The sequence below is a fragment of the Cydia amplana genome, chromosome 7, assembly GCF_948474715.1.
Source record: "Cydia amplana chromosome 7, ilCydAmpl1.1, whole genome shotgun sequence".
NCBI lineage: Eukaryota > Metazoa > Arthropoda > Insecta > Lepidoptera > Tortricidae > Cydia > Cydia amplana.
In genome coordinates this window covers 17217709-17244108 of record NC_086075.1, presented here as the reverse complement: position 1 = coordinate 17244108, position 26400 = coordinate 17217709, and the positions used below count along the sequence as shown (strand labels likewise).

The 26400-nt window shown below is 37.9% G+C and overlaps 1 protein-coding gene across 1 annotated transcript in view; it reads left to right on the top strand.

Moving 5' to 3' along the window:
- Window positions 1–26400, top strand: part of LOC134649585 (all trans-polyprenyl-diphosphate synthase PDSS1) — an 83855-nt gene that overhangs the window by 43357 nt on the left and 14098 nt on the right. Inside the window, exon 4 of the mRNA XM_063504402.1 lies at window positions 12091–12232. Within this exon, the coding sequence (XP_063360472.1) occupies window positions 12091–12232 (142 nt within the window). The remainder of the gene's footprint in view (window positions 1–12090; window positions 12233–26400) is intronic.

Here is a 26400-nt window from a genome sequence, read left to right as displayed (position 1 = left end):
ATATTGGGAGTCAGATCGTCAAATTTGGTTTGTAAGTCAGACAAAGTACAAGAAGATTTTTGAATAAAGAGTTCGCATTTGCTGAAATTCAGTTCTAAACCAATATTTTCGAAACTACTCTTAATAAAAGACAAATCAGAGAGCACAGTATTCACGTCGCCTCCTAGGGTTCCGTCATCTAAGTACCAGACATTGAATTTTGATTTTAAATTTTTAATGATTGGATTTATTGCCAAGCTAAAAATTGCTGGCCCGAGAGGGTCACCCTGCTGACAGCCAACCTCAGAAGATAATTCATGTGACTTGTACATTAATTTAGATGAGTCTGAATAGCAAAAGAAAAGGTAATTGTATAGTTCCGGAATTTTGTCCTTAACTTCTGTCAGCAAAGTGTCTCTACTAACCGAATTAAAAGCATTTTTAACGTCAATTTTGACAACAATTTCGCAGTCATCGAAAGAAAGGTAGGTCCTTAGGGCATGGACGGCTGCCTCGCACCCACCTTTCGTGCCGAAACCTAGCTGTATTGGTTCAAAAAGGGACTGCAATTTTGATCTAACGTGTCTAACCGCAATTTTTGAAGCCAGACGTCGTAAAGTAGACCCCACCGCAATGGGTCTCACCCCTCCGTCCTTTTTGGTTAGGGCGATCAGGTTTGCCCCGTATAGAATCGGGACGATTTCAGTGTTAATTTTGCCTGAAAACATAAAATTTATTAATTTAGTAAGGGCACAGACAAGCTGCTCACTTGCGTCGCCCACGGAATGAGAAATTAGATCCTTCAAATGTTGGGGCGAGATCCCATCCAGGCCGGCCGCCGAACCGGTTTTGAAAGAAAATATGGCGTCAATAACATCTTTGCCTTCGATTTGGAGGCAGGCCTGGTCAGCAGTAGGCGGGGCAAACAAATGTGGTACTGAAGGAGCCGGGGGATGTTTAGATCGTAAGGCCGAGAGGGTATCGGGAGTATCTGGTGATAGCACGTCGTTTGTGAAAAGGAGACGAGCGGCACCTTTAAGATCGCCGTCGCTAATTTTACTTTCAATTAATTTAGTTCTATTGAAAGTGGATGAGGCACATCCAGAAGGTCGAGAAATGTGTGGAGTTGTATTCGAAACGCAATTGTTTTTGATTTTTTGTGTTAAAGAAATTGCCTTATCCTTTTTGGCATGAAGGGTTCTGAATGAGAAAAGGAAAAGATTATGCCAATCATCAATTTGATTATTTTCCACACATTTTATAAGTAGGCCTGAAAGGTGGTTAGCGACCGTGATCCTAGCGCCACGCGGAACTCTTTTAATAACGGGCACATTATTTTTAAGTTCGCTGAGGTATAAATGGAAAGGGATAGAATTTGGTTGGTCAGAAAGGGGGGTGGACAAAGAGGATGGGCCTAAATTTAGAGCGGCGTCATTTTGGCTGATACATAGACGGTGTTTTTTGGAAATATGAATATTGAGGCCTCTCTGCGTTTTAAAAGAGTTATCGCATTGTACACAATTAAAATTTAGATATGACGTGCCATCGCCTGATTGAGTTGCGGCATGCATCCACTTACCGGAACAGTACCCAGTAGTAATTAAAGCACAAAAAACTTAAACACAATATAACAAGATTCACTAAAATTACAATATTGTACAGTTCGTTGTAGACGTTGACATCGGCCGTCAGGGCGACACGGCGTAGCCGTGCAAGACCGCAACGTCTGAAACAAAAAGATATGTTATTATTTGTTCAGTACTGGGTCTGCCCACACTATTGCACAGTAATCTGATGTTTTTTGATAAAATAAAAGCAGTTGTAGGCATCCAGAGCCATGTATAATTTGAAAAATAAGCCAAAAATATCGCTGTGCAAAGTGACAGACAGAAGGTTGACAGTTTTATAGTAAATGTATGGAAAATTAATAGCATGTGAAAAATAAGAGTTTTCATTTTCATACAAATTGTATGGGAAAAGTTTTCCTCGATTTGTGGCTTTTCTAGCCGGAAATTTTTTTTTGCTTCCATACAAGCTTTTGATCCTGTGTACCTGTATACATTGCAGATTACAAAGTAAATGAGATCAAGCACGTCGTACATTTGCATGTATTCAGTTGTAATTCTGTGTTCGATAACGCGCGTGCATAGTACAACTGAAAAATTCGCTGCGCGCTGGTTCACACTTAGGCCGAGGGACTTTCAATGGGCCACGAAAAAAAACAGCTCACAGCGAATCGCATGGCTCTCGCAACCGCCATAAGGATGTAAATCACTACATAGTATAAAACAAAGTCGCTTCCCGCTGTATGTCTGTATGTATGCTTAGATCTTTAAAACTACGCAACGGATTTTGATGCGGTTTTTTTAAATAGAATGATTCAAGAGGAAGGTTTATGTATAATTTGTTAACCCGTGCGAAGCTGGGGCGGGTCGCTAGTCAAATATATGATGGAGTCTCAGCGTCGCGAATTTGCTCACAGCTTATCTTCTTCAACCAAAAGTGTCACCTTTGACACTGACATATCTAATCCATATCGTATCTAGACGTAATATTTGACGTATCTTAAAGTTCGAATCAGGCCGTATTTTTGCGTGATCTTCAACAAATTGTTGATCAGCGACCAAAACGAAAAGAGTAAGACACTGATGACCTTTCAGATCAGCCCACCCTTATTTATAATATGACGCTCACACGATGGTAACTAAATACATAGCAACTCTGATTTAGCCTAATAATATAAAGATATGTGTCAATTTGTCGGTCACCGGATAGTATTAGTCTGTATTTGATAAGTAGATATTTATATCCGCCTGCACTATAGCAGTACTATGTCCGCATACTAATTAAGAAGCATGTTTAATCTCGAGTCTTGTCGTACTCTATCGCATTCCATTAAGTTTCTATGAATGGTGGTTTAATTGTCTTTGTCAATGAAATCCTATTACAGCGAGGACATGATTCTTAATCAAGTTGTAGTCTGAATATCTAATGTCAATTTGATAGATTTTTGAAAGTAAGTGAACAGTTTATTTTAAGATAAGTCAATATTTGTTTTGATGGTCTTGAACTTGTCTAATAACTCGGTTGTGACCTAAAGAGTAAAACAACCACTTCATAAAACGTCAAGTGTCAAAACGAATAGCGTTTATGAAGTAGGTAATTAGAGAGACACGCGGTTGCGTATACATCACCACTCCCTAAGGTGAAAACACCTTACTAATCGTTTTTGCTAATTTAAAGGTCGATAAAAGCGCAAATATACTTACGATTTATGATGTGAGTCATATAAAAGCAAAGTCAGCAACATCAACTTTTATACCTGTAAATGTTGTTAACTTTCCTTCTATACATATAATTATATTAGCGTAAATTTTTCCTCGGTAAAGCAAATAGCAGCCTACTCTGTCCTTGTACCTACTCTGCGTAGATAATGGGCATGTGAAATTATGGGCCCGATTCGGATTTTGTAATAGACATCTATTAGATATCTTTTAGACATAGCCAAGATACGATAACGATATGTTTAAGATCTAACCTGTCAAATTTGACATTTCCGCGATTCTGGAGATACTCTTGAACGATTTCCACAAGATATTACTTAGAGATCTAATTCACATCTAATACATATCTAACACGATCTATCGTAAAAGTGACATTGGTTGCCCGAATTGCGCTGCAAAAGAGAACTAGTTGAAATCTAAACTATAACGTATCTAGAATGGATCTAGTACGTGTCGTCTCTTGTGAATATCTTGAAGTTCGAATACGGCAGTCTGTCATTAACGCAGTTTAAGCAAATATGACATCCAGCTAACCGTGCACCGCAGTTTGACACTGGCCCTAATAAACTAATGACTGAGTGCAGTTTACTCACGAATGGCAACTAATTACATGAAGACGAATCTTTAGCTGTTCGCTCACTAATGTAAAGCGTAGCGAAGCGATTGATTTTTTTATCTTATTAGAATCTTTAGATGTACTCGTGCGCATAAAACGATATATTCTCCCTTTTCTTCATACAGATACGCAGCCATATTTAGCGCATGTACCTACCATAGCGAAGTTCCGAGCATTTAGCACGTAGCTATCTTTTTTTTAACGGTCAAATCAAATCAAAAATGTCTTTATTGCAAGATTATGGTACATTTACAATAGTAAAGATGTTGCAATGTTTTTATCAGAACACATAATCTACCCATCAGAGCATGCAATAGATTCGTCTCCTTCATCTCTTCAGTACTGAATAATATATAACTGGTCAACCAAATCTTGTGAGTAAAAAAAGGCGCGAAATTCAAATTATCTATGGGACGATATACATTCGCGCCTACATTTTTCAAATTTGCCGCCTTTTTCTACTGTCAAGATCTGGTTGACCAAGTATAGTATCTAATATTTTTAGATATAGAAACGGTGTATCGCTTACAAATCAAACAATGCTTCTTGGAATCTGTATAGGGATGGAATATTATTCGTTATCAGCTTTGCGGTGAAATGAAGCAAAATATTACGACGATACCGAAATCTGGGTGCGTGTGAGGGACTTTGAGTACGTATTAATTGGATTTTAGAAGATCGGACGGAACTTTGAAGTCGTTTTTGTAAAAATTTGTCTCTGCGCCATTTTTTGGGATTCGGTTGCCAAACGAATTTCAGACAACCGGGAAAACGGATGCACGACAAATTGTGCATTTTGTTGTAATTTGTTGAACATGCATTTTTGTCTCTAGTAACACAAATTATCTTTGATAAAGACTGATCAGCATATTAACATGCCTAATATAATTATTTACATCATATAAATTCGCCGCAAGCTTTATTATGTAATAGAATTAATAATCAAAATGTTAATGACCAGGGGTCGGACAAAAAGTGCGGATGACGTAAAAATGACGTACCTAATCTTGCACACAGGATGATGTTTGAGTTTGTATTTAAACTTTCGTGTGACATGTAGTAACAAAGTAGTATTAATGAAGTAACAAAATAATCGTAAATAAATCCATGGAATTAATAATACAGGTGGTAGGGTGATGTAGTGAATAAAATAAATTTCACGAAACTTGCCACAATATTCTAGTAAAGATGACATTTTAGAGCGTTTTCTTATACATTAGTAAATATAAATTTTAGCTAAATATAATCGTGAAGATACAATAGCTAAACAATAACGAAGTCAATTTATTGTTCATCTGATTGACAATGTGTCAGTCAAAAACGTACTTACTCATTTCAAGTGGCGATATCGTTTAATAAAGAGGTTGATAAATGATAAGTGATAATTGTTTATGAAAATAAAAAATACTATTTGAAATCATCCTATAAGTGGTTTGACGTCTTCCGCACTTTTTGTCCGACCCCTGTTAATGACTGTTGCTTTATCTCACGAAAATTATAAGTCACGTTTACAGATGATTACAAAGTTCGAGTGATCGATCCTCGAGCAACATTGCCTGCGGAATCTAACGTTTTAACAAGCAATAAACTGAAACAGAAAATTATACAATTCCGACAGAAAATTAGTCCAATCCAATCTACTTCTGCCCTTGAAACAATTGAATCGAAGCGTGGAATTGAATGGAAACGTAAGATTTTGTACCAATATTATTTTAATGCCAGAGCATTCTTGGGCCCAGTCGAGCTACTGCTGAGGTGAAGAATTTATGGTAGTACACGACAGCTCACGTGAAATCAGTACTATAGCTATTAAAACTAGTGTTATGAAAATTATTCGACAAAAAATTACCAGGCGGAGCGTATTCGCAAAACGGCACACAGGAATAACACGACAGGAAAAAACATGTAGAAGGCTGTAATCATTAAAATGCAACAGCTATGTAAAATTGTACTTGAATAGGCCTTCTTTTCAGACTAAATTATGATATCAAACAGACTAGATCTATCATAAAATCTCTAAACAAGGTCTAGAGTGGACGCTACGTCTACGTTACACCACTCTCCCATTAAGCCATTGCCTAACCGTTTGCCAATAGTTCACAGTTGCGTTCGGTCATCTGACGGTCGCCGTTCAAGGCCTTGCATGCCCTTGAATTTTCGCATTTCTTCTTTATTTTGTAAACTTCGTAGAAATACACAAGGAATTGGATTTCTGTGCCACTGCGTACCGTAAAATGTGCCTACTTTGCTTCCCACTGGGTAATTGTTTTCCAACAGTTTTTCACATTAAAACTATACCTCAATCCCATTTGAGTGTTACAACATGATAGTGGTGATGGTCTACTTTAAGTTGCCATATTTTTATATTAGTTTGTCAAAGGACTGTCTCATCTCAAACATAGACAGAGAATCATACTGTCTTTGTCTTACACTAGTACTAGCACCCAAAAGAAAAGGATGAGTTTATAGACCGCGAGCCACGAACAGGTTTCCATGACCAATCGCCTCCCAGGCGATAACTCCTATAGTGGTTAACGGCTACGTATGATGAATCCTCGTGGACGTCAGCTGCCGCTCCGTTGGTGGGTTGAGGAATGGCAGCAACCGAAACACGTAAAAAAAAAATATTTTCAGTCATCGCCTCCCGTTTGATACTTTGCCAGATGATAGTTTAGGTGCTATTGTTAATAAAAAAAATCGTCAGCCGGTTGTATCGCGGTGGAAACACCGTCAGCTGGTCACATGAACATGTAAAAAAAAATTTTTTTTTCAGCATCGCCTCCCGCTTGATACTTTGTCAGATGATAGTTTAGGTGCTATTGTTAATAAAAAACATCGTCAGCCGGTTGTATCGCGGTGGAATCACCGTCAGCTGGTCACATGAACATGTAAAAAAAAATTTTTTTTTCAGTCATCGCCTCCCGCTTGATACTTTGTCAGATGATAGTTTAGGTGCTATTGTTAATAAAAAAAATCGTCAGCCGGTTGTATCGCGGTGGAATCACCGTCAGCTGGTCACATGAACATGTAAAAAATTTTTTTTTTTTTCAGTCATCGCCTCCCGCTTGATACTTTGTCAGATGATAGTTTAGGTGCTATTGTTAATAAAAATAATCGTCAGCCGGTTGTATTGCGGTGGAATCACCGTTAGCTGGTCACATGAACATGTAAAAAAAATTTTTTTTTTCAGTCATCGCCTCCCGCTTGATACTTTGTCAGATGATAGTTTAGGTGCTATTGTTAATAAAAAACATCGTCAGCCGGTTGTATCGCGGTGGAATCACCGTCAGCTGGTCATATGAACATATATTAGATTTTATTTATTTATTTGCTTGATATGTTCATGTGACCAGCTGACGGTGATTCCACCGCGATACAACCGGCTGACGATGTTTTTTATTAACAATAGCACCTAAACTATCATCTGACAAAGTATCAAGCGGGAGGCGATGACTGAAAAAATATTTTTTTTTTACATGTTCATGTGACCAGCTGACGGTGATTTCACCGCGATACAACCGGCTGACGATTTGTTTTATTAACAATAGCACCTAAACTATCATCTGACAAAGTATCAAGCGGGAGGCGATGACTGAAAAAAAAATTTTTTTTTACATGTTCATGTGACCAGCTGACGGTGATTCCACCGCGATACAACCGGCTGACGATTCTTTTTATTAATAATAGCACCTAAACTATCATCTGGCAAAGTATCAAACGGGAGGCGATGACTGAAACCAATTATTTTAAATTTTAGATTGTATTTATTTATTTGCTTTATAAATTCATGTGACCAGCTGACGGTGATTCCACCGCGATACAACCGGCTGACGATTTTTTTTATTAACAATATCACCTAAACTATCATCTGACAAAGTATCAAGCGGGAGACGATGACTGAAAAAATATTTTTTTTTTACATGTTCATGTGACCAGCTGACGGTGATTCCACCGCGATACAACCGGCTAACGATTTGTTTTATTAACAATAGCACCTAAACTATCATCTGACAAAATATCAAGCGGGAGGCGATGACTGAAAAAAACATTTTTTTTTACATGTTCATGTGACCAGCTGACGGTGATTCCACCGCGATACAACCGGCTGACGAGTTTTTTTATTAACAATAGCACCTAAACTATCATCTGACAAAGTATCAAGCGGGAGGCGATGACTGAAAAAAAAAAATTTTTTTTACATGTTCATGTGTACAGCTGACGGTGATTCCACCGCGATACAACCGGCTGACGATTGTTTTTATTAACAATAGCACCTAAACTTTCATCTGACTAAGTATCAAACGGGAGGCGATGACTGAAAAAAAAAATATTTTTTTACTTGTTCGGTGGCTGCCATTCCTCAACCCACCAACGTAGCGGCAGCTGATGTCCACGAGGGTTCATCATATATGGCCGTTAACCAGTATACGAGTTTTCAGCCGGGAGGCGATGACTGACGAAATTTGCGCCTGGCTCGTGGACCATTAGTTTTTTTGTTCTTATTTACTGACAATTTGGTTTGACCAACTATATCAGCATATCACAATTCTTCTCCTATAGATGGTCTTTCCGCATTGACCATAACCTCGTAAGTCCTGTGTTTTTCCAACAGCAGTAGTCATATCTGCCGGCTGTACTATACCAAGTACAAACCAAGAATAGTGCTTCAGACCGAAACAAAAAGATGCCGATTTTAGAGATTTTTTGAAGTGGGGTCTTATTTTCAGTATTTTTTATGGTATGTTTATTATGTATGGCACCTCTTTAAGAAGGAAATTATTGAAAATATTTTGTACTTGTGTGAGTACATTGGGTTTTTACACAGTATAATAAAAAAGTTAAAGGATTTATTTAACCTCGTAAGTCCCCGCGTACTTGTACAAGTACAAATTAAGGATAGCACTTCAGACCTGACATTTTAACTACATAGATGGCTTAACTGCCTAATGTACTTACTCAAGAACAAATTTTTCATTCCCCATTTACCGGGTAGTTTTTTTACAACGGCAACACTGACACGGTCATTCTCATTCTATATTCTATGGTCAATTTCGCCATGTTAGACAGGTAAAGTCAACTGTCAGTGTCAGTGTCACTTTTTCGCAAGATGGCCACAAAGTCAGGTTGCTGGCCAGCACGAGGTAAGATAATCGGTTTATATTCAAGTAATCACTTGTTTTTTCTGTTGTCATACGAATGTATTAGTATATTTAAATTATAAATATTGTAAAATAAACAATATTTCAAAGAAACCTGTATATTTAAGGAGGGTCGTGATTGGGCAAAATAATTTGTACTTACGGTAGTACGTTCGGTCTAACTTACAAGTATTTTTTTTCTTATTCTAGCGTTTGATGAAAAGCAAATATCACAACTTCTCAATAACTAGGACTTCAAGGACTCGGATAATGAAGATATGTTTATATCTGAACCCGACCAAGAATCAAATAGGGACTTTTCTTCGTTTTCGGAATATGAAGATGGAGAAATAGAAGTTGTAGTACGCGGACGTGTATCTAGTCATCGATTTCAAAGTGCTCGTGGTCAATGAGGTGGGCGAAGCCGTGGTAGAAGCACAAGTGCACAAGAGCGCGACGTGGGCAAAGTGCAAGGGGTAGGTCTGGAGATCTAGTCCAGATTTTGAACACCCAAATCCAACCTTCGTAGATGTAGTATGATATTAAAATAATAAAAAGAGGTTTTTTAATTCACCTTTTTATAAGAAGAAGATTAGTTATGTTGTAATAAAGTAACATTTTTTCTTTAGTGATGTTTAGAGAAAATATATGATTTAATTTTAATATTAAATAAATCCTTTAACTTTTTTATTATACTGTGTAAAAACCCAATGTACTCACACAAGTACAAAATATTTTCAATAATTTCCTTCTTAAAGAGGTGCCATACATAATAAACATACCATAAAAAATACTGAAAATAAGACCCCACTTCAAAAAATCTCTAAAATCGGCATCTTTTTGTTTCGGTCTGAAGCACTATTCTTGGTTTGTACTTGGTATAGTACAGCCGGCAGATATGACTACTGCTGTTGGAAAAACACAGGACTTACGAGGTTAATATTAAAATTAAATCATATATTTTCTCTAAACATCACTAAAGAAAAAATGTTACTTTATTACAACATAACTAATCTTCTTCTTATAAAAAGGTGAATTAAAAAACCTCTTTTTATTATTTTAATATCATACTACATCTACGAAGGTTGGATTTGGGTGTTCAAAATCTGGACTAGATCTCCAGACCTACCCCTTGCACTTTGCCCACGTCGCGCTCTTGTGCACTTGTGCTTCTACCACGGCTTCGCCCACCTCATTGACCACGAGCACTTTGAAATCGATGACTAGATACACGTCCGCGTACTACAACTTCTATTTCTCCATCTTCATATTCCGAAAACGAAGAAAAGTCCCTATTTGATTCTTGGTCGGGTTCAGATATAAACATATCTTCATTATCCGAGTCCTTGAAGTCCTAGTTATTGAGAAGTTGTGATATTTGCTTTTCATCAAACGCTAGAATAAGAAAAAAAATACTTGTAAGTTAGACCGAACGTACTACCGTAAGTACAAATTATTTTGCCCAATCACGACCCTCCTTAAATATACAGGTTTCTTTGAAATATTGTTTATTTTACAATATTTATAATTTAAATATACTAATACATTCGTATGACAACAGAAAAAACAAGTGATTACTTGAATATAAACCGATTATCTTACCTCGTGCTGGCCAGCAACCTGACTTTGTGGCCATCTTGCGAAAAAGTGACACTGACACTGACAGTTGACTTTACCTGTCTAACATGGCGAAATTGACCATAGAATATAGAATGAGAATGACCGTGTCAGTGTTGCCGTTGTAAAAAAACTACCCGGTAAATGGGGAATGAAAAATTTGTTCTTGAGTAAGTACATTAGGCAGTTAAGCCATCTATGTAGTTAAAATGTCAGGTCTGAAGTGCTATCCTTAATTTGTACTTGTACAAGTACGCGGGGACTTACGAGGTTAAGTAAAAACAGTGATTTCGTAAGAAATTATGAACAGTTCGATACCGGTTCAGGTGAATCGAGTCTACATAAAATATGGTAGTATTTGTAACATTGAGTCTAGCGAAACTATCTGGCAGTATGTTGCGTGTGAGGACCAAGGTCGTAACATAATCAATTGACGTAACATTAACCAATAAATTATGGATTATCATTTTTTAAATTACGTAACTTTTCTGCGCCTACGACCCACGGTAACCAGATTCTCATGTGATTTATTTGTGAATATCATTCGCATTTTATTGCAAAATTTCGTAGCAAGTGTGCTATAGATTCTCCAGCTTTAGTATTTGGTAGATGTGAATTTGAATTGTAGGTATAGAGTAGATAAGATTGAAACAAAGATCGAACTCGATGAATAAATATTCGACTTTGCATTATTTAAATTTATAGCGTTTGCCTCACCAGGATCAATTATTATTCGACTACTTATTAATGCTCTTCAATTACCGTGAATTCAAATTTATCTGAAAATACGTTGCAATTCCGATCAGAAATGTAAAAATCCGTTATAAAGTAGACGTCTCAGTGCTCGTTACTGTCCCAGTACATTCCATCTTTAAACTTAAGTCATTGCCAATTGACAATGGGACAGCACGGTGACTTTGTCATCTATATGGTATTAGCATATCAAGCATGACAACGAAATAGACTACCATGCGGTCACGATAACAGGCATAGCTTTCGTAGAATGATCTTATAGCCGTTTTATCGACAAATAATCTGTTAGCATAGCGCGTCACAAATTAGTGCGCTACCTACCTCCGTCCTAATCGTCCTATGAAATTTTTACAAGCTTTTATTTAGTTTCGCCTGTCCCGTTGTCTGTAATCAAATCTTTCAAGTTACATTTGACCCACTTCCCGGTTTCCGATGAAGCTGAAAATTTGCATACGTGTGTAAAGTCGGGTGACAATGCAATATTATGGTACCATGGAGCTGATCTGATAATGGAGACAGGAGGTAGTCATAGGAACTCTGTGATAAAACAATGGAACCTAATTGTGTTTGGGGTTTTTAGAATTGTCTCGATGAGTGTTATTTGTCTGTGGAAAAAAAAGTACAGTCAGCGATAAAAGCTTGTACCAAAAATGAAATTTATGCCAAAAACTTATTTTTAACTAACATTTTTACTATCCCACAGTGCACTGCTGGCATCACAGCGACAGGTCGCGATGATAAGCGAGATGATCCACTCGGCGTCGCTGATCCACGATGACGTCATCGACCAGAGCGACTTCCGGCGCGGCAAGCCCTCAGTCAACGTATTATGGAACCACAAGAAGGTACGTCAGGCGGCGTAGCCAAGGTGACAATCGCTTGCGCTTCGCCATCGAATCGCTTTGTGTGTCTCTATCACTCTTCCGTATTAGTGTCACAGTGACAGTTGCGTGTCGTTCGCTACGTAGCGTTAGCGATTGGCATGTTGTCTACAGGGCCAGGTTGTTTTCATTTAGTGAACTGCTGACATCGAAATGACAGTCATACATTGCACTGCTAGCATAGGTCGCGATTGTCAGCGAGATAAGCCATTTTCAACGCGGCAAACCCTAACTCAATGTTCTATGGAATCGCAAAGGTTAAACATTTGTATGTTATCACACAGTGCACTGCTATCATCACAGCGACTAGCTGCTGATCAGCTTATACAAGTACTTACATAAAGGTAAGATAATTTTATAAATGTTTCTCATTTGTGCAGTTCTACCGAGCACCACCATAAATTCTAGCAATTTTGAAAGCATATTGTTCCGAAATAGAGAGAAACAGTAATTAAATTCAAGTTTTTTTCGCAACTTTGCATATTTCTTACACATAATTTGCGTTGGATTATTGTAATTTGCCATTATTTCTCGAACCTTATGATCATATAAACTAGCTTGAAACAGACCTATTCAACTCCATTAATTCAAGCTGAAAGCTACTTGCTTACGGCGCCGGGGGATTCGACTGCGAATAAAATTACTGTCAAATAAAATATGTCTGCTACATATTTATGTTAATCCTTTAAAGGCTTTCCGAGACGCAGTCGCTACAAACACTTATTTATTTCAGCAGAACCGTATGCATTTTAATTCTGCATTATTCAAATTTGCTTTGTACGCCGCTCGAATGCTATTCCGCGGATAGGAATCTTAACTAGCGTATAGAATGGATAAGTAAATTTATTGTCGTGTTCTTTCATCAGGATTTTCCTTGAAAACTGCGCATCATGTGAGCTATTTAATTTCTTTTTACATGTTGTGATGTGATATAGCGAATATTTTGACGTGACAAGCCCATGTCCTTTCTTCAATTATCTATGACAAGATTGACAAGTACCTAGCAAACTTGTATGATTCGACGTTTTGCAAAAAAGTGATTGTTGTAGCTCTTTGTTCTTAAAAAAAAACTTAATAATTATTATTATAAATCGAAATCTAACTAGTTTTTATTTGTCTTTAAGCTTAAAAAATACCACTCTGAGGTGGGCGACATTTGCAGTTCACTCTTTGCAAATGTTAACTTCTTTCATCGAACGCGTTTTGTATTCAAGATGTCCTTTAAGCTTCTCACGGCTTATGTAGATATTTCTATGATTAATACGTGTACATGTATGAACAACTCGCTCTGGAATTTATAAAGGACTTTTATTGTTTTATGATACGTTTACTAAGCTCAGAGCAGAACGAGGTATAGACTACAAATCGTTTTATTTATGGATGTGACGGGAGTTACCGCATACGATGGTATCTCATGCAGATAGACGTAAAACCCGAGTATACGTGAACACATAGCGTAATGAACTTGTAACGATATAAACGCCTTTGAATATGCCTTATAGGCGACGCTGAATCACGGACTGTATATGAATAATCGGAAGCTTACGCAAATAGTACTAATAACTGCGTTAGGTGATCAATAAGGGACCTTATGTAATTGCAATAAAGTTTACGTATTGTCAGTTATAAGCGTAAACTGCAAACTAGTGAGAACAATTTGGTAGTAAAAATAATTAAACGGAAATTTACAATATTATCTATTCTATCACCAGGAATCGCACATGACGGTTGGAAATGTAAATCTCAACCAACGTTATAAGTACATATACTAATCAAATTAGACGTAAATCCGGCACCAAATCCAGTAGCAGTTTTTAAGCAGACTAAACATTTCAAGCGTCCATATTTTACGGCAGTCGCTTACTATCTGGTGAGACGTAACTACGATTTTGTTTGCTTTCACGTTGTAAAAACTAAAACATGTCTGCTTCGAAAACAGTAGGCGACGTTTTATGCCTTACATACTTTTTGATTAATTGTATAGCTACTTGTATACCTATAATTGTATACCTATAAATAACAATATTCGTATCGAGTTTCTTTTTACGATAACGACATTTATAAAGCTGACCTTTAACGAAGAAAAGTAACACTACGTTCTCTGTTTTAACTCGGAGTTGATTTAAATTGATGAGATACGTTACTTTAGCCCGGCGATTGAGATTTATGAGGCATGCTGGCCAATTCGAACGTACACTGATATCAGAATGACATCTCGCTGATGGCATTCAGTTATCGTGCATTTCGCTCATACTTGTCCGTGCGTGTATATGCGCGAGCGAGACGCACGATAATAGAATATCATGCTGATATCAGTGTACCTACATTCGAATTGGCCGGATAAGTTTGGGACGGGCAGTATTGGCACATCATTAATATGCCCAGCGCATCGCGATCATTGATGAAACGATGGGTCGCCTGTCTGCGAATTTGCCGATCGCTGTTGCTAGGTTCTTAATTATGTGTCATTCGCAGGCGAAAGGCATTCATAGTCAAATGCGCTACTAATGTAAAAATACATTGAGTATTTCTGAAAAGAGATCACTTTAGGTTGTGGGTAAAACAATCACTGGTTTTAACCTTTTAACCGCCAGCAATTTTTGATCGAGCGTGCTCCTGTCGCCACCGACAGTAATTGTACCACGCAGAGTAAGGTTGGCATAGTTACGGGAGTTATAAATGTGCTGTAAAAACCAAATCAGATCTTTGTCTTATTTATCAGACTGTGGCGAAATGAGCTGGATATGTAATGTCTTATATATCAGACTCTGGCGGTTAAAGGGTTAATGACATTGATGTGTCTCGCTTATTCATAAAATTTAAAAAGCATTAATAGCTTAAATGAAATTATTGTCCCTTTGTAAACACATACAAACATGACATGATCTAAGCGGATGAACATTTCTGAATAATGGCATTAGGTATCCCAACAGGTTTTTTTTAATTTAAAGTTAATCTTACACGCGATAGGAGATATTATTAAGAAAAAAATACTCAAATTGAAATGATATACTTAGACTTAACAATAACGGTACCCTTAGGCGTGATAACTTCACTCAAATCAAACTAATAGCATTCTCATTCACCTATAATAGGGTATTGTTACTCTAAACATCACAAGTCGTAACGTCAATTTGGGTCGCGATCGTGAAAAATCTGGGTTAAGATCACGCCATTCAAAAGGCGTCTCATTGAAGTCTCGGTGCCGGGCCTTCGGCGGCACTATACAAAGAACTTTCTATGCTTTTAATTAAACAATGCTACCAGCAGTTCGCTCACACACTAACAGGAAAACAGTTGTTTCTATTGCTCCTGAAAGTGCTGATCTTGAATACTTGTTAATTATGTCGGTCATACTTAATCGGCCTGACGTTTGTGAATCATACATACAAAATCCGAATATGCCTCCTACCTGTCAGGTATTAAGGACACAGGAGACTAATTTCTGTGACTTACACCTTCCAAAACGGGCCCCATGTAGTTTAAAAAGGGTGTATCAAAATAGTTAGCATTTGTATTACGAATGTTCTGAACTTTCGGGAACAGCAAACACAAAATATGAGAACACCAAAACTGTGTATGTCCTTTGTAGGGCCAGCGTTTCTACTCTCGTAGAGTTCGTTCAAAATTACGTAAATAATGGAGAGGTGTTGTGTGACGTCACATGCGTAGGTAGATATAATTTAAAATTTAAAACTAGATAAAAGAAATACAGGCGGAGTAAGTAGACTTAAGTCTGACATTTTCTTGGTTATTGTATGTTAATCTGTTTTGATTGTTTATTTTTTTACGAAAAAATATTTTATAGTTAATTGAGAACGTAATTAAATACAACATGCCAATTTTTCCTTTAATATAATTTGTCATTTTAAACCGACCGGTCTCATACGATTTTTTGCTTATTGTATGTTAATTATTTTTAATTAACTCAATTCTTAGATGAATACATGATAAGTGGACATTATATATGTATGTATGTATAAACTCTTTATTGTACAAAACACAGAACATAAATATATGGCACAGGATAGGCAGTCAAAGGCAAACTTATCCCTTTAATTTCTTCCAGTTAACCTGACATTGAAAGAGAGGGTTGACGCAAATATACTTAAATGAGGATTGGCCCTTAATACCAACCTGCTTGTACCAAAAATAACCCTCCAGGACCACAAAGTTGAATTCCTAAAATGTTGAAATCCCAAAATGTTGACTTTGACTTGAACTTAACTAGATTCGCGGGGCTCCTATTTCTAGGCGGTTTGCCCTTCGGACATCTGAAGCTACCTAACGAACCTAACCTACCTACCTATTGATTTAGTCTGATATCAGTGATATTCGTGAAAACATTATTCAACATTTTGAGAATCCAACATTTTGGGATTTCAACATTTTAGGAATTCAACTTTGTGGTCCTGGAGGAAAATAACATGCGATACCAACCCTACATGTATTGGCTTTAGCAATATTGATTTTAGGCTCAAGATCCGTACCACATTACATATTTACCCATTTGTTATTTAAATATTGAACTGTCGACCTATGTGAGGCGTATTCAATTTCATTTTCAGTCCCATAGAAAGCGATTTTTGCACTGACGTATTAGCCAGTCACACTCGTACGTTTGCCAATTGACGTCGCTATTGAATATTTAATCAACGCGTAAAACTTTTACTTTCTCGTTAGGTATCATTAACCGTGCAACGAATTATTTGACCCGATTTTATTTGAAAAGAAAGTTGTAAATGTGACGCCGACAGTAGGTTCTTAGGTCACAGGTTATTGCCCCAATCCACAGACAAGACATCCTCTAGACTGAGCATAGTAACGGATGGAGTAAAACTACCGTATATAGTGGCAGAGGGGGTAGCCTCTGCCACTATATACGGTAGTTTTACTCCATCTTCGAGTCAAAGTGTCAGAATCCCGTGCCGTGATTGGTCCGTGTCTTTGAACGGACCAATCACGGCACGGGATTCGCTCACCTCGTCCCCCCGCACCCCCGTATTTTTGGCAGCATCGGTTTCATGATTTATTGCTTTAAACTCCGTCTAGAGGATTCCTAGTCTTATGCCCCAATCTGAAGGAAACAAGAAATATTATGAGCTGTGGGAAGTGGAGCGCGTCGTCACCGGCGGCGGGCTATCTCATGTTTGTAATCGAATTTAATCTACTCTCCCTTTCTCTCTCGCCAGCGCACGAGTGAGACAGGTGGTGTCCGCGTGTGTATTTAACGTACTGTAACCTTCTAAGAGCGGCGTCTCAGACAGGCCTCGTACCTACGAAAGCTGCGCGACCCCCCGGTGAAAGTGCCCCGCGGCCATATCTTCAACAGTTTTTGGTGTAGCCGCACCTTCCACTGATCGTATATATACGGATAATTATACAGATTGCTATGTTTACGACTGTTAATCCGGTAAAGAGGTATACTTTGTCAATGGAACAGTCAACTTAATTATAATTGCTTAGTCTATTTCATCTAATTTCAATATAAGGACAAACTCGGACATTTTCTAGCAATTCCTTGTAATTAGCAGATCAACGAGCGTTAAGAGCTTGCGCCAGAAATTAAATTGTTCTTTTGGCCACAGAATAAATAATAGTACCTACTAGGTACAGAAGACTCACTCTAACAAAACGCGTCTGTTACGATCAGCACAGATATGGTCGCTAGGTGGTGACAGCGTCACGCGCGGCTTATGGCTAGCCACCAAAATTGGTGTGGAACGGATCTACTTTTAGCTACCTGTAGCAAAGCGACGAAATCGCAGAGTGAGCCACGCCTGTTTTGGCACTCCCATTTCTTAAGAAACACCATTAATGCAACAATGCTCGTCCATAAAAAACGTGAATACTTGAATATGTTATCCCCCACGTGTCTCCAAAACAGAAGCCGTACGAAGGTACGTTGAGACACGATCATTATGCAATCTGTCCCTCTTGAAAGGAATATATTTGTTAAACCTATTATAGCCATTAGTTTCGTCAAGGCAATTTTCGTAAGCATCTGCGGCACTAAGCGTATGCTTGTAATTCATATCATGGTTACTACGACAAATGTAGAATTAGGAAGAAAATGCGAATCTGATGCGTAGCTTCCAGTGGTGATGCAAACAAAGGAATGCCACGGTAGGAATACAGATGGAGCGGCCAACAAAGTCAAAGCTAGTTTTTAAAGCTATAAAGGTTCATTTATTCAACTTGTACGCGCCACGCGTTCCATTCGTCCTTCACAGATTAAATGCTCAGTAATGCCCCGCGGTTATACCTTCCGGTGGTCTCCGACGTAAGATCTTCGATCAATGATCAAATATAATGTGGTTTCTATAAATTAGATGTGTAAACCCACTTCTCCGTTTTATGTAGGTTGCATATTGAGTAATTTGACTCGATTTGACCTTTGCTATTGAGTGAGACGATCCGTATGTGTTTATCATAGATATAGCATGTTATTTGTTCACGTGCTGTAAACTGTATTCGCGGCATTTAAATTAATGACAAATATTTAGCTGCAGCTTGAATTGAATCTTCTATGATTAAATAGTAGTACAATTAGACTCTTACACGACTGTTTGAAGAGTTTTTGAATGTATAATTGCAAATGAGCATTAAATATAAATATTTAATAATAAAACATTCATACAGATGATCTTTTCGATTACCGAAAGCCGATAAAACGAATTTCTACATTCCTGGTACAGTACGTAGGTTAGGTACCTAAAAATTGACGTCGAAGCGGTTATGGCCAATACAATTGGGTTTCGTAATTCGTTCGCCTTATCTTTTGACAAAGAGACAAATTTTAATTTTATAAACGATCCCCAAATATATATTTATTTATTTATTATTGTATTTATAATCCACATCCACATGGTACCCTTGTAAGACGCAGGCCAATTTTTGAGCTTTTTAATTTGAATCTTTTTTTTATTTGTACAAGAATTTAAAACTAGAATTTAATTTGTACTTAAACAAGAACCTACGAGGTTAAAATATGAAAATAAAGTAATAGCCATAAATCATTTAGTTCTAGCTCTGGCTCCTTTACCTACCTGTCGTCTACGTGTCGCAATATTTGCGACTACCAAATTCGGTCTAGCGGATGTTTTATCAGTTCGCTCACAAGTTCATCCAATAACCTGTATTGGAGTTATGTCATTCAAATACACAAATGTTGGTTCTGTAGGCAGTTCCTCTCAGAGTTGTTACCGTCCGTACGTAAATATATGTACATGTCATGTACGTAAATGGCATCGTTAGCTAGGTGTGTCTGTTTGCCTATCGTCTTATTCGTTTATGACATTGTTACTATGCCTGGACTAGCATTATGTACTCTCCACGTTATGTCACATCGGAATTGTGTTAATACTTAAAAGTGATGACTTTATAAGGACCGCTGAAGGCCGTTTTTGCGACTTATTGATTTATTTGGAAATAAGAAGGTTCATTTACTCTTGTTAGAGTGGTTGGGAGTCGTCTTCCTCGATTCTGAACGCGCTTTTTGCAAGTCTTGTTCATTATCGATTTCTTCGTATTCTGTTAGGATTTCATTGTGGGTTCTATAAGAATGGTGAATGGTGGTTTCATGATTAATTTTACTTGTCAAAATATTATGATATTTAAAATAAGTATTGTAATACAGTCATCGACCTGCACGCATAATAAGCATGCTCTATATAAAGATGCGTACGCGCACAATAGGCAAGGTTGAAGAAGAACACTACGTCAGCGTCGAATTGGCGATTCCTATCGCTCAGACCATTGTTCAGAATATGTCACGATACTTATTGTTCCAACAGCTATGTGGCAGAATAGCGAGTTTAAATGAGCCGTATACGCGCTATGAATTTTTATACATTTTTGCAGTTGTTGCGCGTAACGTGATACTTTGTAATGTGTTTGAAGGAAAGTGCGGATCTCTCGGCGTTTTCTATGTGTATCTCGTTTCGACCTCCGCCCGCGTCAGGTGTCGATCTTTCTTTACGTTGTCTCTGTCTGACGCAAGGTTCTGACACTTCATACCGCGCCCTTTTCGTCCAACGGATATCCGTATACATACATTTACGAGTAAATTAGCACTTACATAATGCTTGTGTTCTCATATGTTCATTGATTACTCAACATCATTGGTCTATTGCGAAGGCAAACCGGCTTATTTTACGACAAGATTTCATTAGTAGTCATTGATGGTTTTAATCTTTTCACTAATTTGATGCAATATTAGGACAATGAAACGTTTTCTAATTAGGTTTCCACATAGTGTAGCAATTTGTCATTGTCTAATTATTAACGCTTTCTGTTATTGAGCTAAGATCGCTGACGATCTGTATTGTATAGGTCTAGATGCGCTGATATCATCTAGATGGCAGTATGATGCAAGACGTTAAATAAAAAGCTTGTATTGAGATTACATGTCGCTTGGTCTCAGACGGAAGGACACGTAACCGAGTCCGTCAGCCACGGTGGCAGCTTTCTCCGAGTTTCGGCGTCATCAGTCACTGATGCGTCAGGTGTCGATGCGGGAGCCAGGGTCACTAACCTTACGATCCGGCTTAACTGACGTAATTTACCATTCAGATTGGTTCAATAAGCGCTGCAGATCAAATAGATTTCTGTCGATCACTTTTTTTTGACAGTATAGTGCATCGGGGTAATTAACTAATGTGTACCAAACAGATAATACATACTCCATATTTACAAAGACGCAACGTTTCTTTTTCACAAGAATCTTAAACTCGTATGTTGTATTTTCGCTCGGAACTTTTGCTTTTAAACAGGTTTTATTTATATTTGTTGAAAACTTTCGACAGTTAAGTGTATGTAAACTCTACATTTAAATGATTTTGTACAAATTACACGTTATTTCTGCTTCTTCCAAGATGGTGAATGAAGTTGTCACCCAACGTTCAATTATGACGAACCGATCATTACGCAATCCATGTAAGGTGTCTTATTATCGAAAATAATCAGGTGTTGGCCAGAACAATACCAAGAATTTTGAAGTGAGCTTTACAAATGTCAACTTACGTAAAGCTCCGAATCATCTTCAAGCGAGTATTTTTATCAAGAATAGCTGGACAATGGCGTACACTTAAACTTGCAAATGAGATAAAAACGCAATGATAAAAATGCAAATGTTAACCGATACTCAGACAGTTCATACATTTTATAACGCCAAATTAACATAATACGCAATTCGTATAATTGCAGAAGGTAAATTGCTTTTTACACCTGCCGAGATGACGAATGGACCAGCATTCTTTCGCTGTTGCTAAAGCTCCATTCAGGGAACTCGTCCGCAGACTGCCCTTTTCTTTTCTTGCATATTGACCAGTTTTTTAATCGCGAATAATTCGGAGTTTTCCCCGAGCCTTCATTATAGTGATTACTAATTATGTGAGTGTGGTAATTTAAGTTAAAATCACGTTTTATTACCCCACTAATTTGACTCGTGGAATTTTGAGTTGCGCCGTAGTTTAAAATGATTTAATAACAATGTACTTTTCCTCGTTTTTATTGGCTTCCTTTCTACTTTGTTACACTTGGTTATGTTAATGGGGTGCCTTATTCACACGTCTGTTTTTTAGCTTACTTCAAAAATTAATCTCCGACAATGCTTAATTACTAGTGCTGTAAAAATAAACTTAAAAAACCTAGACAATCTCACTGACGATTCGTCATTTAAATCTTGCGTCAATTGCTTCTAGCGCTATAAAACAACAAACTCGACTTATTGATAATTAACATTTAACTGAGAATATATATTTCCTTTGGGCATACACAATATGTAAAGTAATTGTCTTCTGGGTTGCTCTTTATTTCTGCAGTCACCGTGGGAATATAAATTTCCTATTTATCATTACAGTCGACTCTCGTTAATTCGAAACTCGAAGGACTTTTAAAATATTACGAATTATCGAGAGTTTGAAATATCAAATGGTTCGAAAATTTTGAGAGAAAAAATATGAAAGTTCGAATTATTGAGTAGGTTGGCAATAATCAAATATTGATTAACTACTATTTTTTTACAATATGAAAAGGTTAGTTTCGGAAGAAGTCTGAAATATTAGTTTGCTTCAATGCACATTGCTGAGATTGATGAAAATTCTTTTGCAACATCACGTGTCTTCCCACCTCTACCTCCATTTTTTCGATTAACTCCTTCTTTTCAACACTAACTTTTAATCTGTAGGTACACATAACCAACGAAAGAATGCAACGAAAAATTTGAACTTGTCTCAAAATGTGCGGTCTATTATTGCCTCTGTGAGGGCTGCAATCTGATTAACTTTGAATTGTAAAGTGTTTGACGCCTATGAGTTCGAATTAACGCGTCGTATTTTTACTTAGCGATGATTATTTTTGTTCGAATTACCAAGTGCTTAAAAATGTATTGATTTATTTCGAAATATAAAGAGATATTCTAGGGAACTCGTGATAACTTCGAATTATAGAGAGGTTCGAATTATCGCAGGTTTGAATTAACAAGAGTCGACTTTATCATTATACAAAGTTGCGACTCTAGTTGCCGCCCGTTGATGTCTAGTAAAGCGCGTGCGACACACCTCGCGGCCGCGCCAAGCTCGAAGCCTAGGCAACGCGTCTATATCACTGTGCAATTTTATTAACATAATATCTTGCATCACTCTATTAGCCTAATTCGTCTTAATAAAGAACGAAAGGACTTTCCATTAATGCGTTTGTCATTCTGCGACCGGTCGGTCGTCGAAAGCAAAATTCGAGCAACACTTTCGACCGCTCGTATAAAGAGTGCGAAGCAAAAACTGGTCGCAGTATAGCTAACTGTACACGCCGAGAAGTGGGTCGGACGCGCGGCCGCGGGCCGTAACCTCGTAACTTGTTATCCTACCCTAAACTAATATTCATTTTCTGAATATTTTAAAGCCGTTGCGCCACAACTGCTTATAATTGGGACAGTGTCAGCTACAATTCTTTATAAAGATCGAAACAAAGTTCAAGATAATAACAACTAAAATGCCGTTGAAATAAACCGCCTTATAAATAACATATAGTTTTTAAATCTGACGATTAGAAGATTCTTAATACCACACAATCGAATATGGATATTAATTACTAATTAGTCTGCTCGCTGACTCGCTCGATTTTTGGTCAATGAACTGAAACTTTCACCCAACCGTATGCATGAATCGATTCGCTTTAAAAAAAACGTAACAAATTACTGTATGACGTATATAACAACACGGTAAAATTCGATTGTGAAAGTACGAGGTGTCGTATTGATGTTTACGTAGTTCTTTACACACAAAAATCCTCGATTGAAGTGAACGACACCGTGTCAAGGTCGCTGCTCGTCTCCGACTTTCACTGCTAGACGCTAGTACTCGCCTACAATGTCATTAAGATTTTAAAACATACTGCTATTGATTCATTAGAGATTACCATTCAACCGGTAACGTTTGTAACCGGATTTATAGCGGTACGTGTGCATAGCATACATACCCCTCCGTTTAGCCGGAGCCTTTTCTCAAACGCACGATTGACGCGTCAAAATGATATTAAAAACTTATTAGACACGTGCGAGCGAGCGAGCCGCTCTCATACTCACTCATATAAGTACGAGTGCGACGGATTGATATCAACATTGAATTGGTATTACAATGGTATTGAAATTGATTAGTGAATAAGTGTTGGTTGGTGTCGAAACGATGCCCCACTCGTCGATCATTAATCGCCACTAGAGGTGGGTTTCGCAACCGATCGGACCAGGGCCACGCGCGGTACGAAATACTTCGATAAAACGTTATTTGATCATATGGATATTATGTCTACCTGTTGATGCATAAAAATTGATCATCACATTAAATTAAGCTCATTTTTAGGGTTCCGTACCCAAAGGGTAAAAACGGGACCCTATTACTAAGACTCCGCTGTCCGTCCGTCCGTCTGTCACCAGGCTGTATCTCACGAACCGTGATAGCTTGACAGTTGAAGTTTTCACAGATGATGTATTTCTGTTGCCGCTATAACAACAAATACTAAAAACAGAATAAAATAATGATTTAAGTGGGGCTCCCATACAACAAACGTGATTTTTGACCGAAGTTAAGCAACGTCGGGCGGGGTCAGTACTTGGATGGGTGACCGTTTTTTTGCTTGTTTTGCTCTATTTTTTGTTGATGGTGCGGAACCCTCCGTGCGCGAGTCCGACTCGCACTTGGCCGGTTTTTTTTAATGCGGCTTACTTTGAATTTTGTGTCTATGATGGAATTTCATTTTGCTAGAACCTAACAGCTAGTAATATACTTAGTAAAATATATTGTCGTGTATCAAACATTTTATTAAAGACTGCAGAATCGGTGAAATAACTTGCCCAGAACTCTCAATTAGGACATTGGGGTAGGCGGTATTTTTATGTGTGCCAGCTTAAACCAGGACAGAAATTCCAAACGTATCACGAATTCAAATGATATGTAAACAAACTACATATTTCGCCGGCGATGGGTCAAGGTAGATCGGTTCCACAAACTGGACATTCTTTTTCGACAGGCTGTTTTTTGTTCTTTAATTTAAATGGTAAATCACGGTATATAAAGCACTCGCGTAAATAATTCATATCGACCGTTCTGTGACGTTACATGAACTTGTACTGTAGTCTTGTAAATTTTTTGCTGTACCACTTGTGTTAGGTTTATTCATGAATTATATTAATTGAAATTCGGCCTTTGCCTTTAAACCATATTGTGAAAGCACCTTTAAATGTTTCACACTCGGGCTTTGCCTGCTTCAAGATATATCAGCAAGTTTTTATTGAGTTGAGTAGTCACAACGCGACTCTGACTCCAGCGAAAAACACGACAGTAGAAAGAGAGCCAGTCTGCGCGAGTGGTTAATACGCAGAACGCAAACGAGTGCTTAACAATCTTCTTTGTCGACACTCCCTCTAGGCTCTTCCCGTTTACGGACTGGCATATTTCACACCTGTTTGGGATAGCTCTTAAATTCTTCACTTAAGATCCACGTTCCGACAGCAGGGAGGGAGGGGAGTCAAGGCCGACCGGGTGACACACATCCCGCGCCACATTCACCTTCCGTCCGCCGCCACCGCCACCTGCCGGCCACCACTGTCAAGGCTGCCTTGCGAAACCTGCCACTAAAACCGAATGATGGACCAGTCTTTAATACCAGAACCATGACGAAATCCCACTCCAAGTAACCTTCAAACCGGCCAGTCTTGCAGAAAAATAGTCACTGAAAATAAAAACATAAAAATACTTCACTGTTTTTCCCGTACCGCCTCGACTACCGGGGTGATTGCCACTAAGTCGCCTTGAGGTTCGATTGAAATTATTTCTCAACTGCAACTTTATAAGGCCCTTAATAACAACCATTATTATTATAATGCTTATCCGACTCGGAGAACATTTTATGCCAATAAACAATTATACATACGTCTAATGTTAAGTGTATTACGGAATAGAAACTTCAACGCGTTCAGAATTAAGTCCATGTGAAATCGTAGAGATTTTTCTGGTAAATTATTCATGTGGCTCGCGTTGGGCGGACTTTCGACGCGTTCTTGAGAAAGCCTTTCACTCTTATCATGGGAGACACACTTTTAAATATACCTACAAGCTCCAATTGCGATATGATATGTGGTATGATCTACCCACGTTTGTTAATTAGCCCTTTTGCATAGGTGAGAACTAGAACAGTAATGATACAAATGTTAAGTAGATGATCTTATCGAATTAGCCACAAGTAGGGCCAAAAACTTATATTACGGGTACTACTTAGAATACGATGTAATTTTGATATAATAGGGTATATTACGCGAAACTCTGCGTAGGGGGCGCCACCTCCACAATCGGTCACAATCTAAGGGTCTACCGAAAACGAGAGAGTCGACATTTTGTTATCTAACCTCTCTATCACTCTTGTATATTTGAGCGATAAAGAGGCAGATAGCTGACTTTCGATTTCGCGTTTCCCGGTGGGCTTTTCGTAAACAAACCGCCTTGATGTATCAATGTCATATATGTATTTAAAAAACAGTTTAAGGCACAGTTTGTGTAAGTTACTCTATGGTTTACAAAAGGCGCTAGTGCTGCACTCTGGCAGCAGAACATTGCAGTAATACTTCCTATTAAGTATTT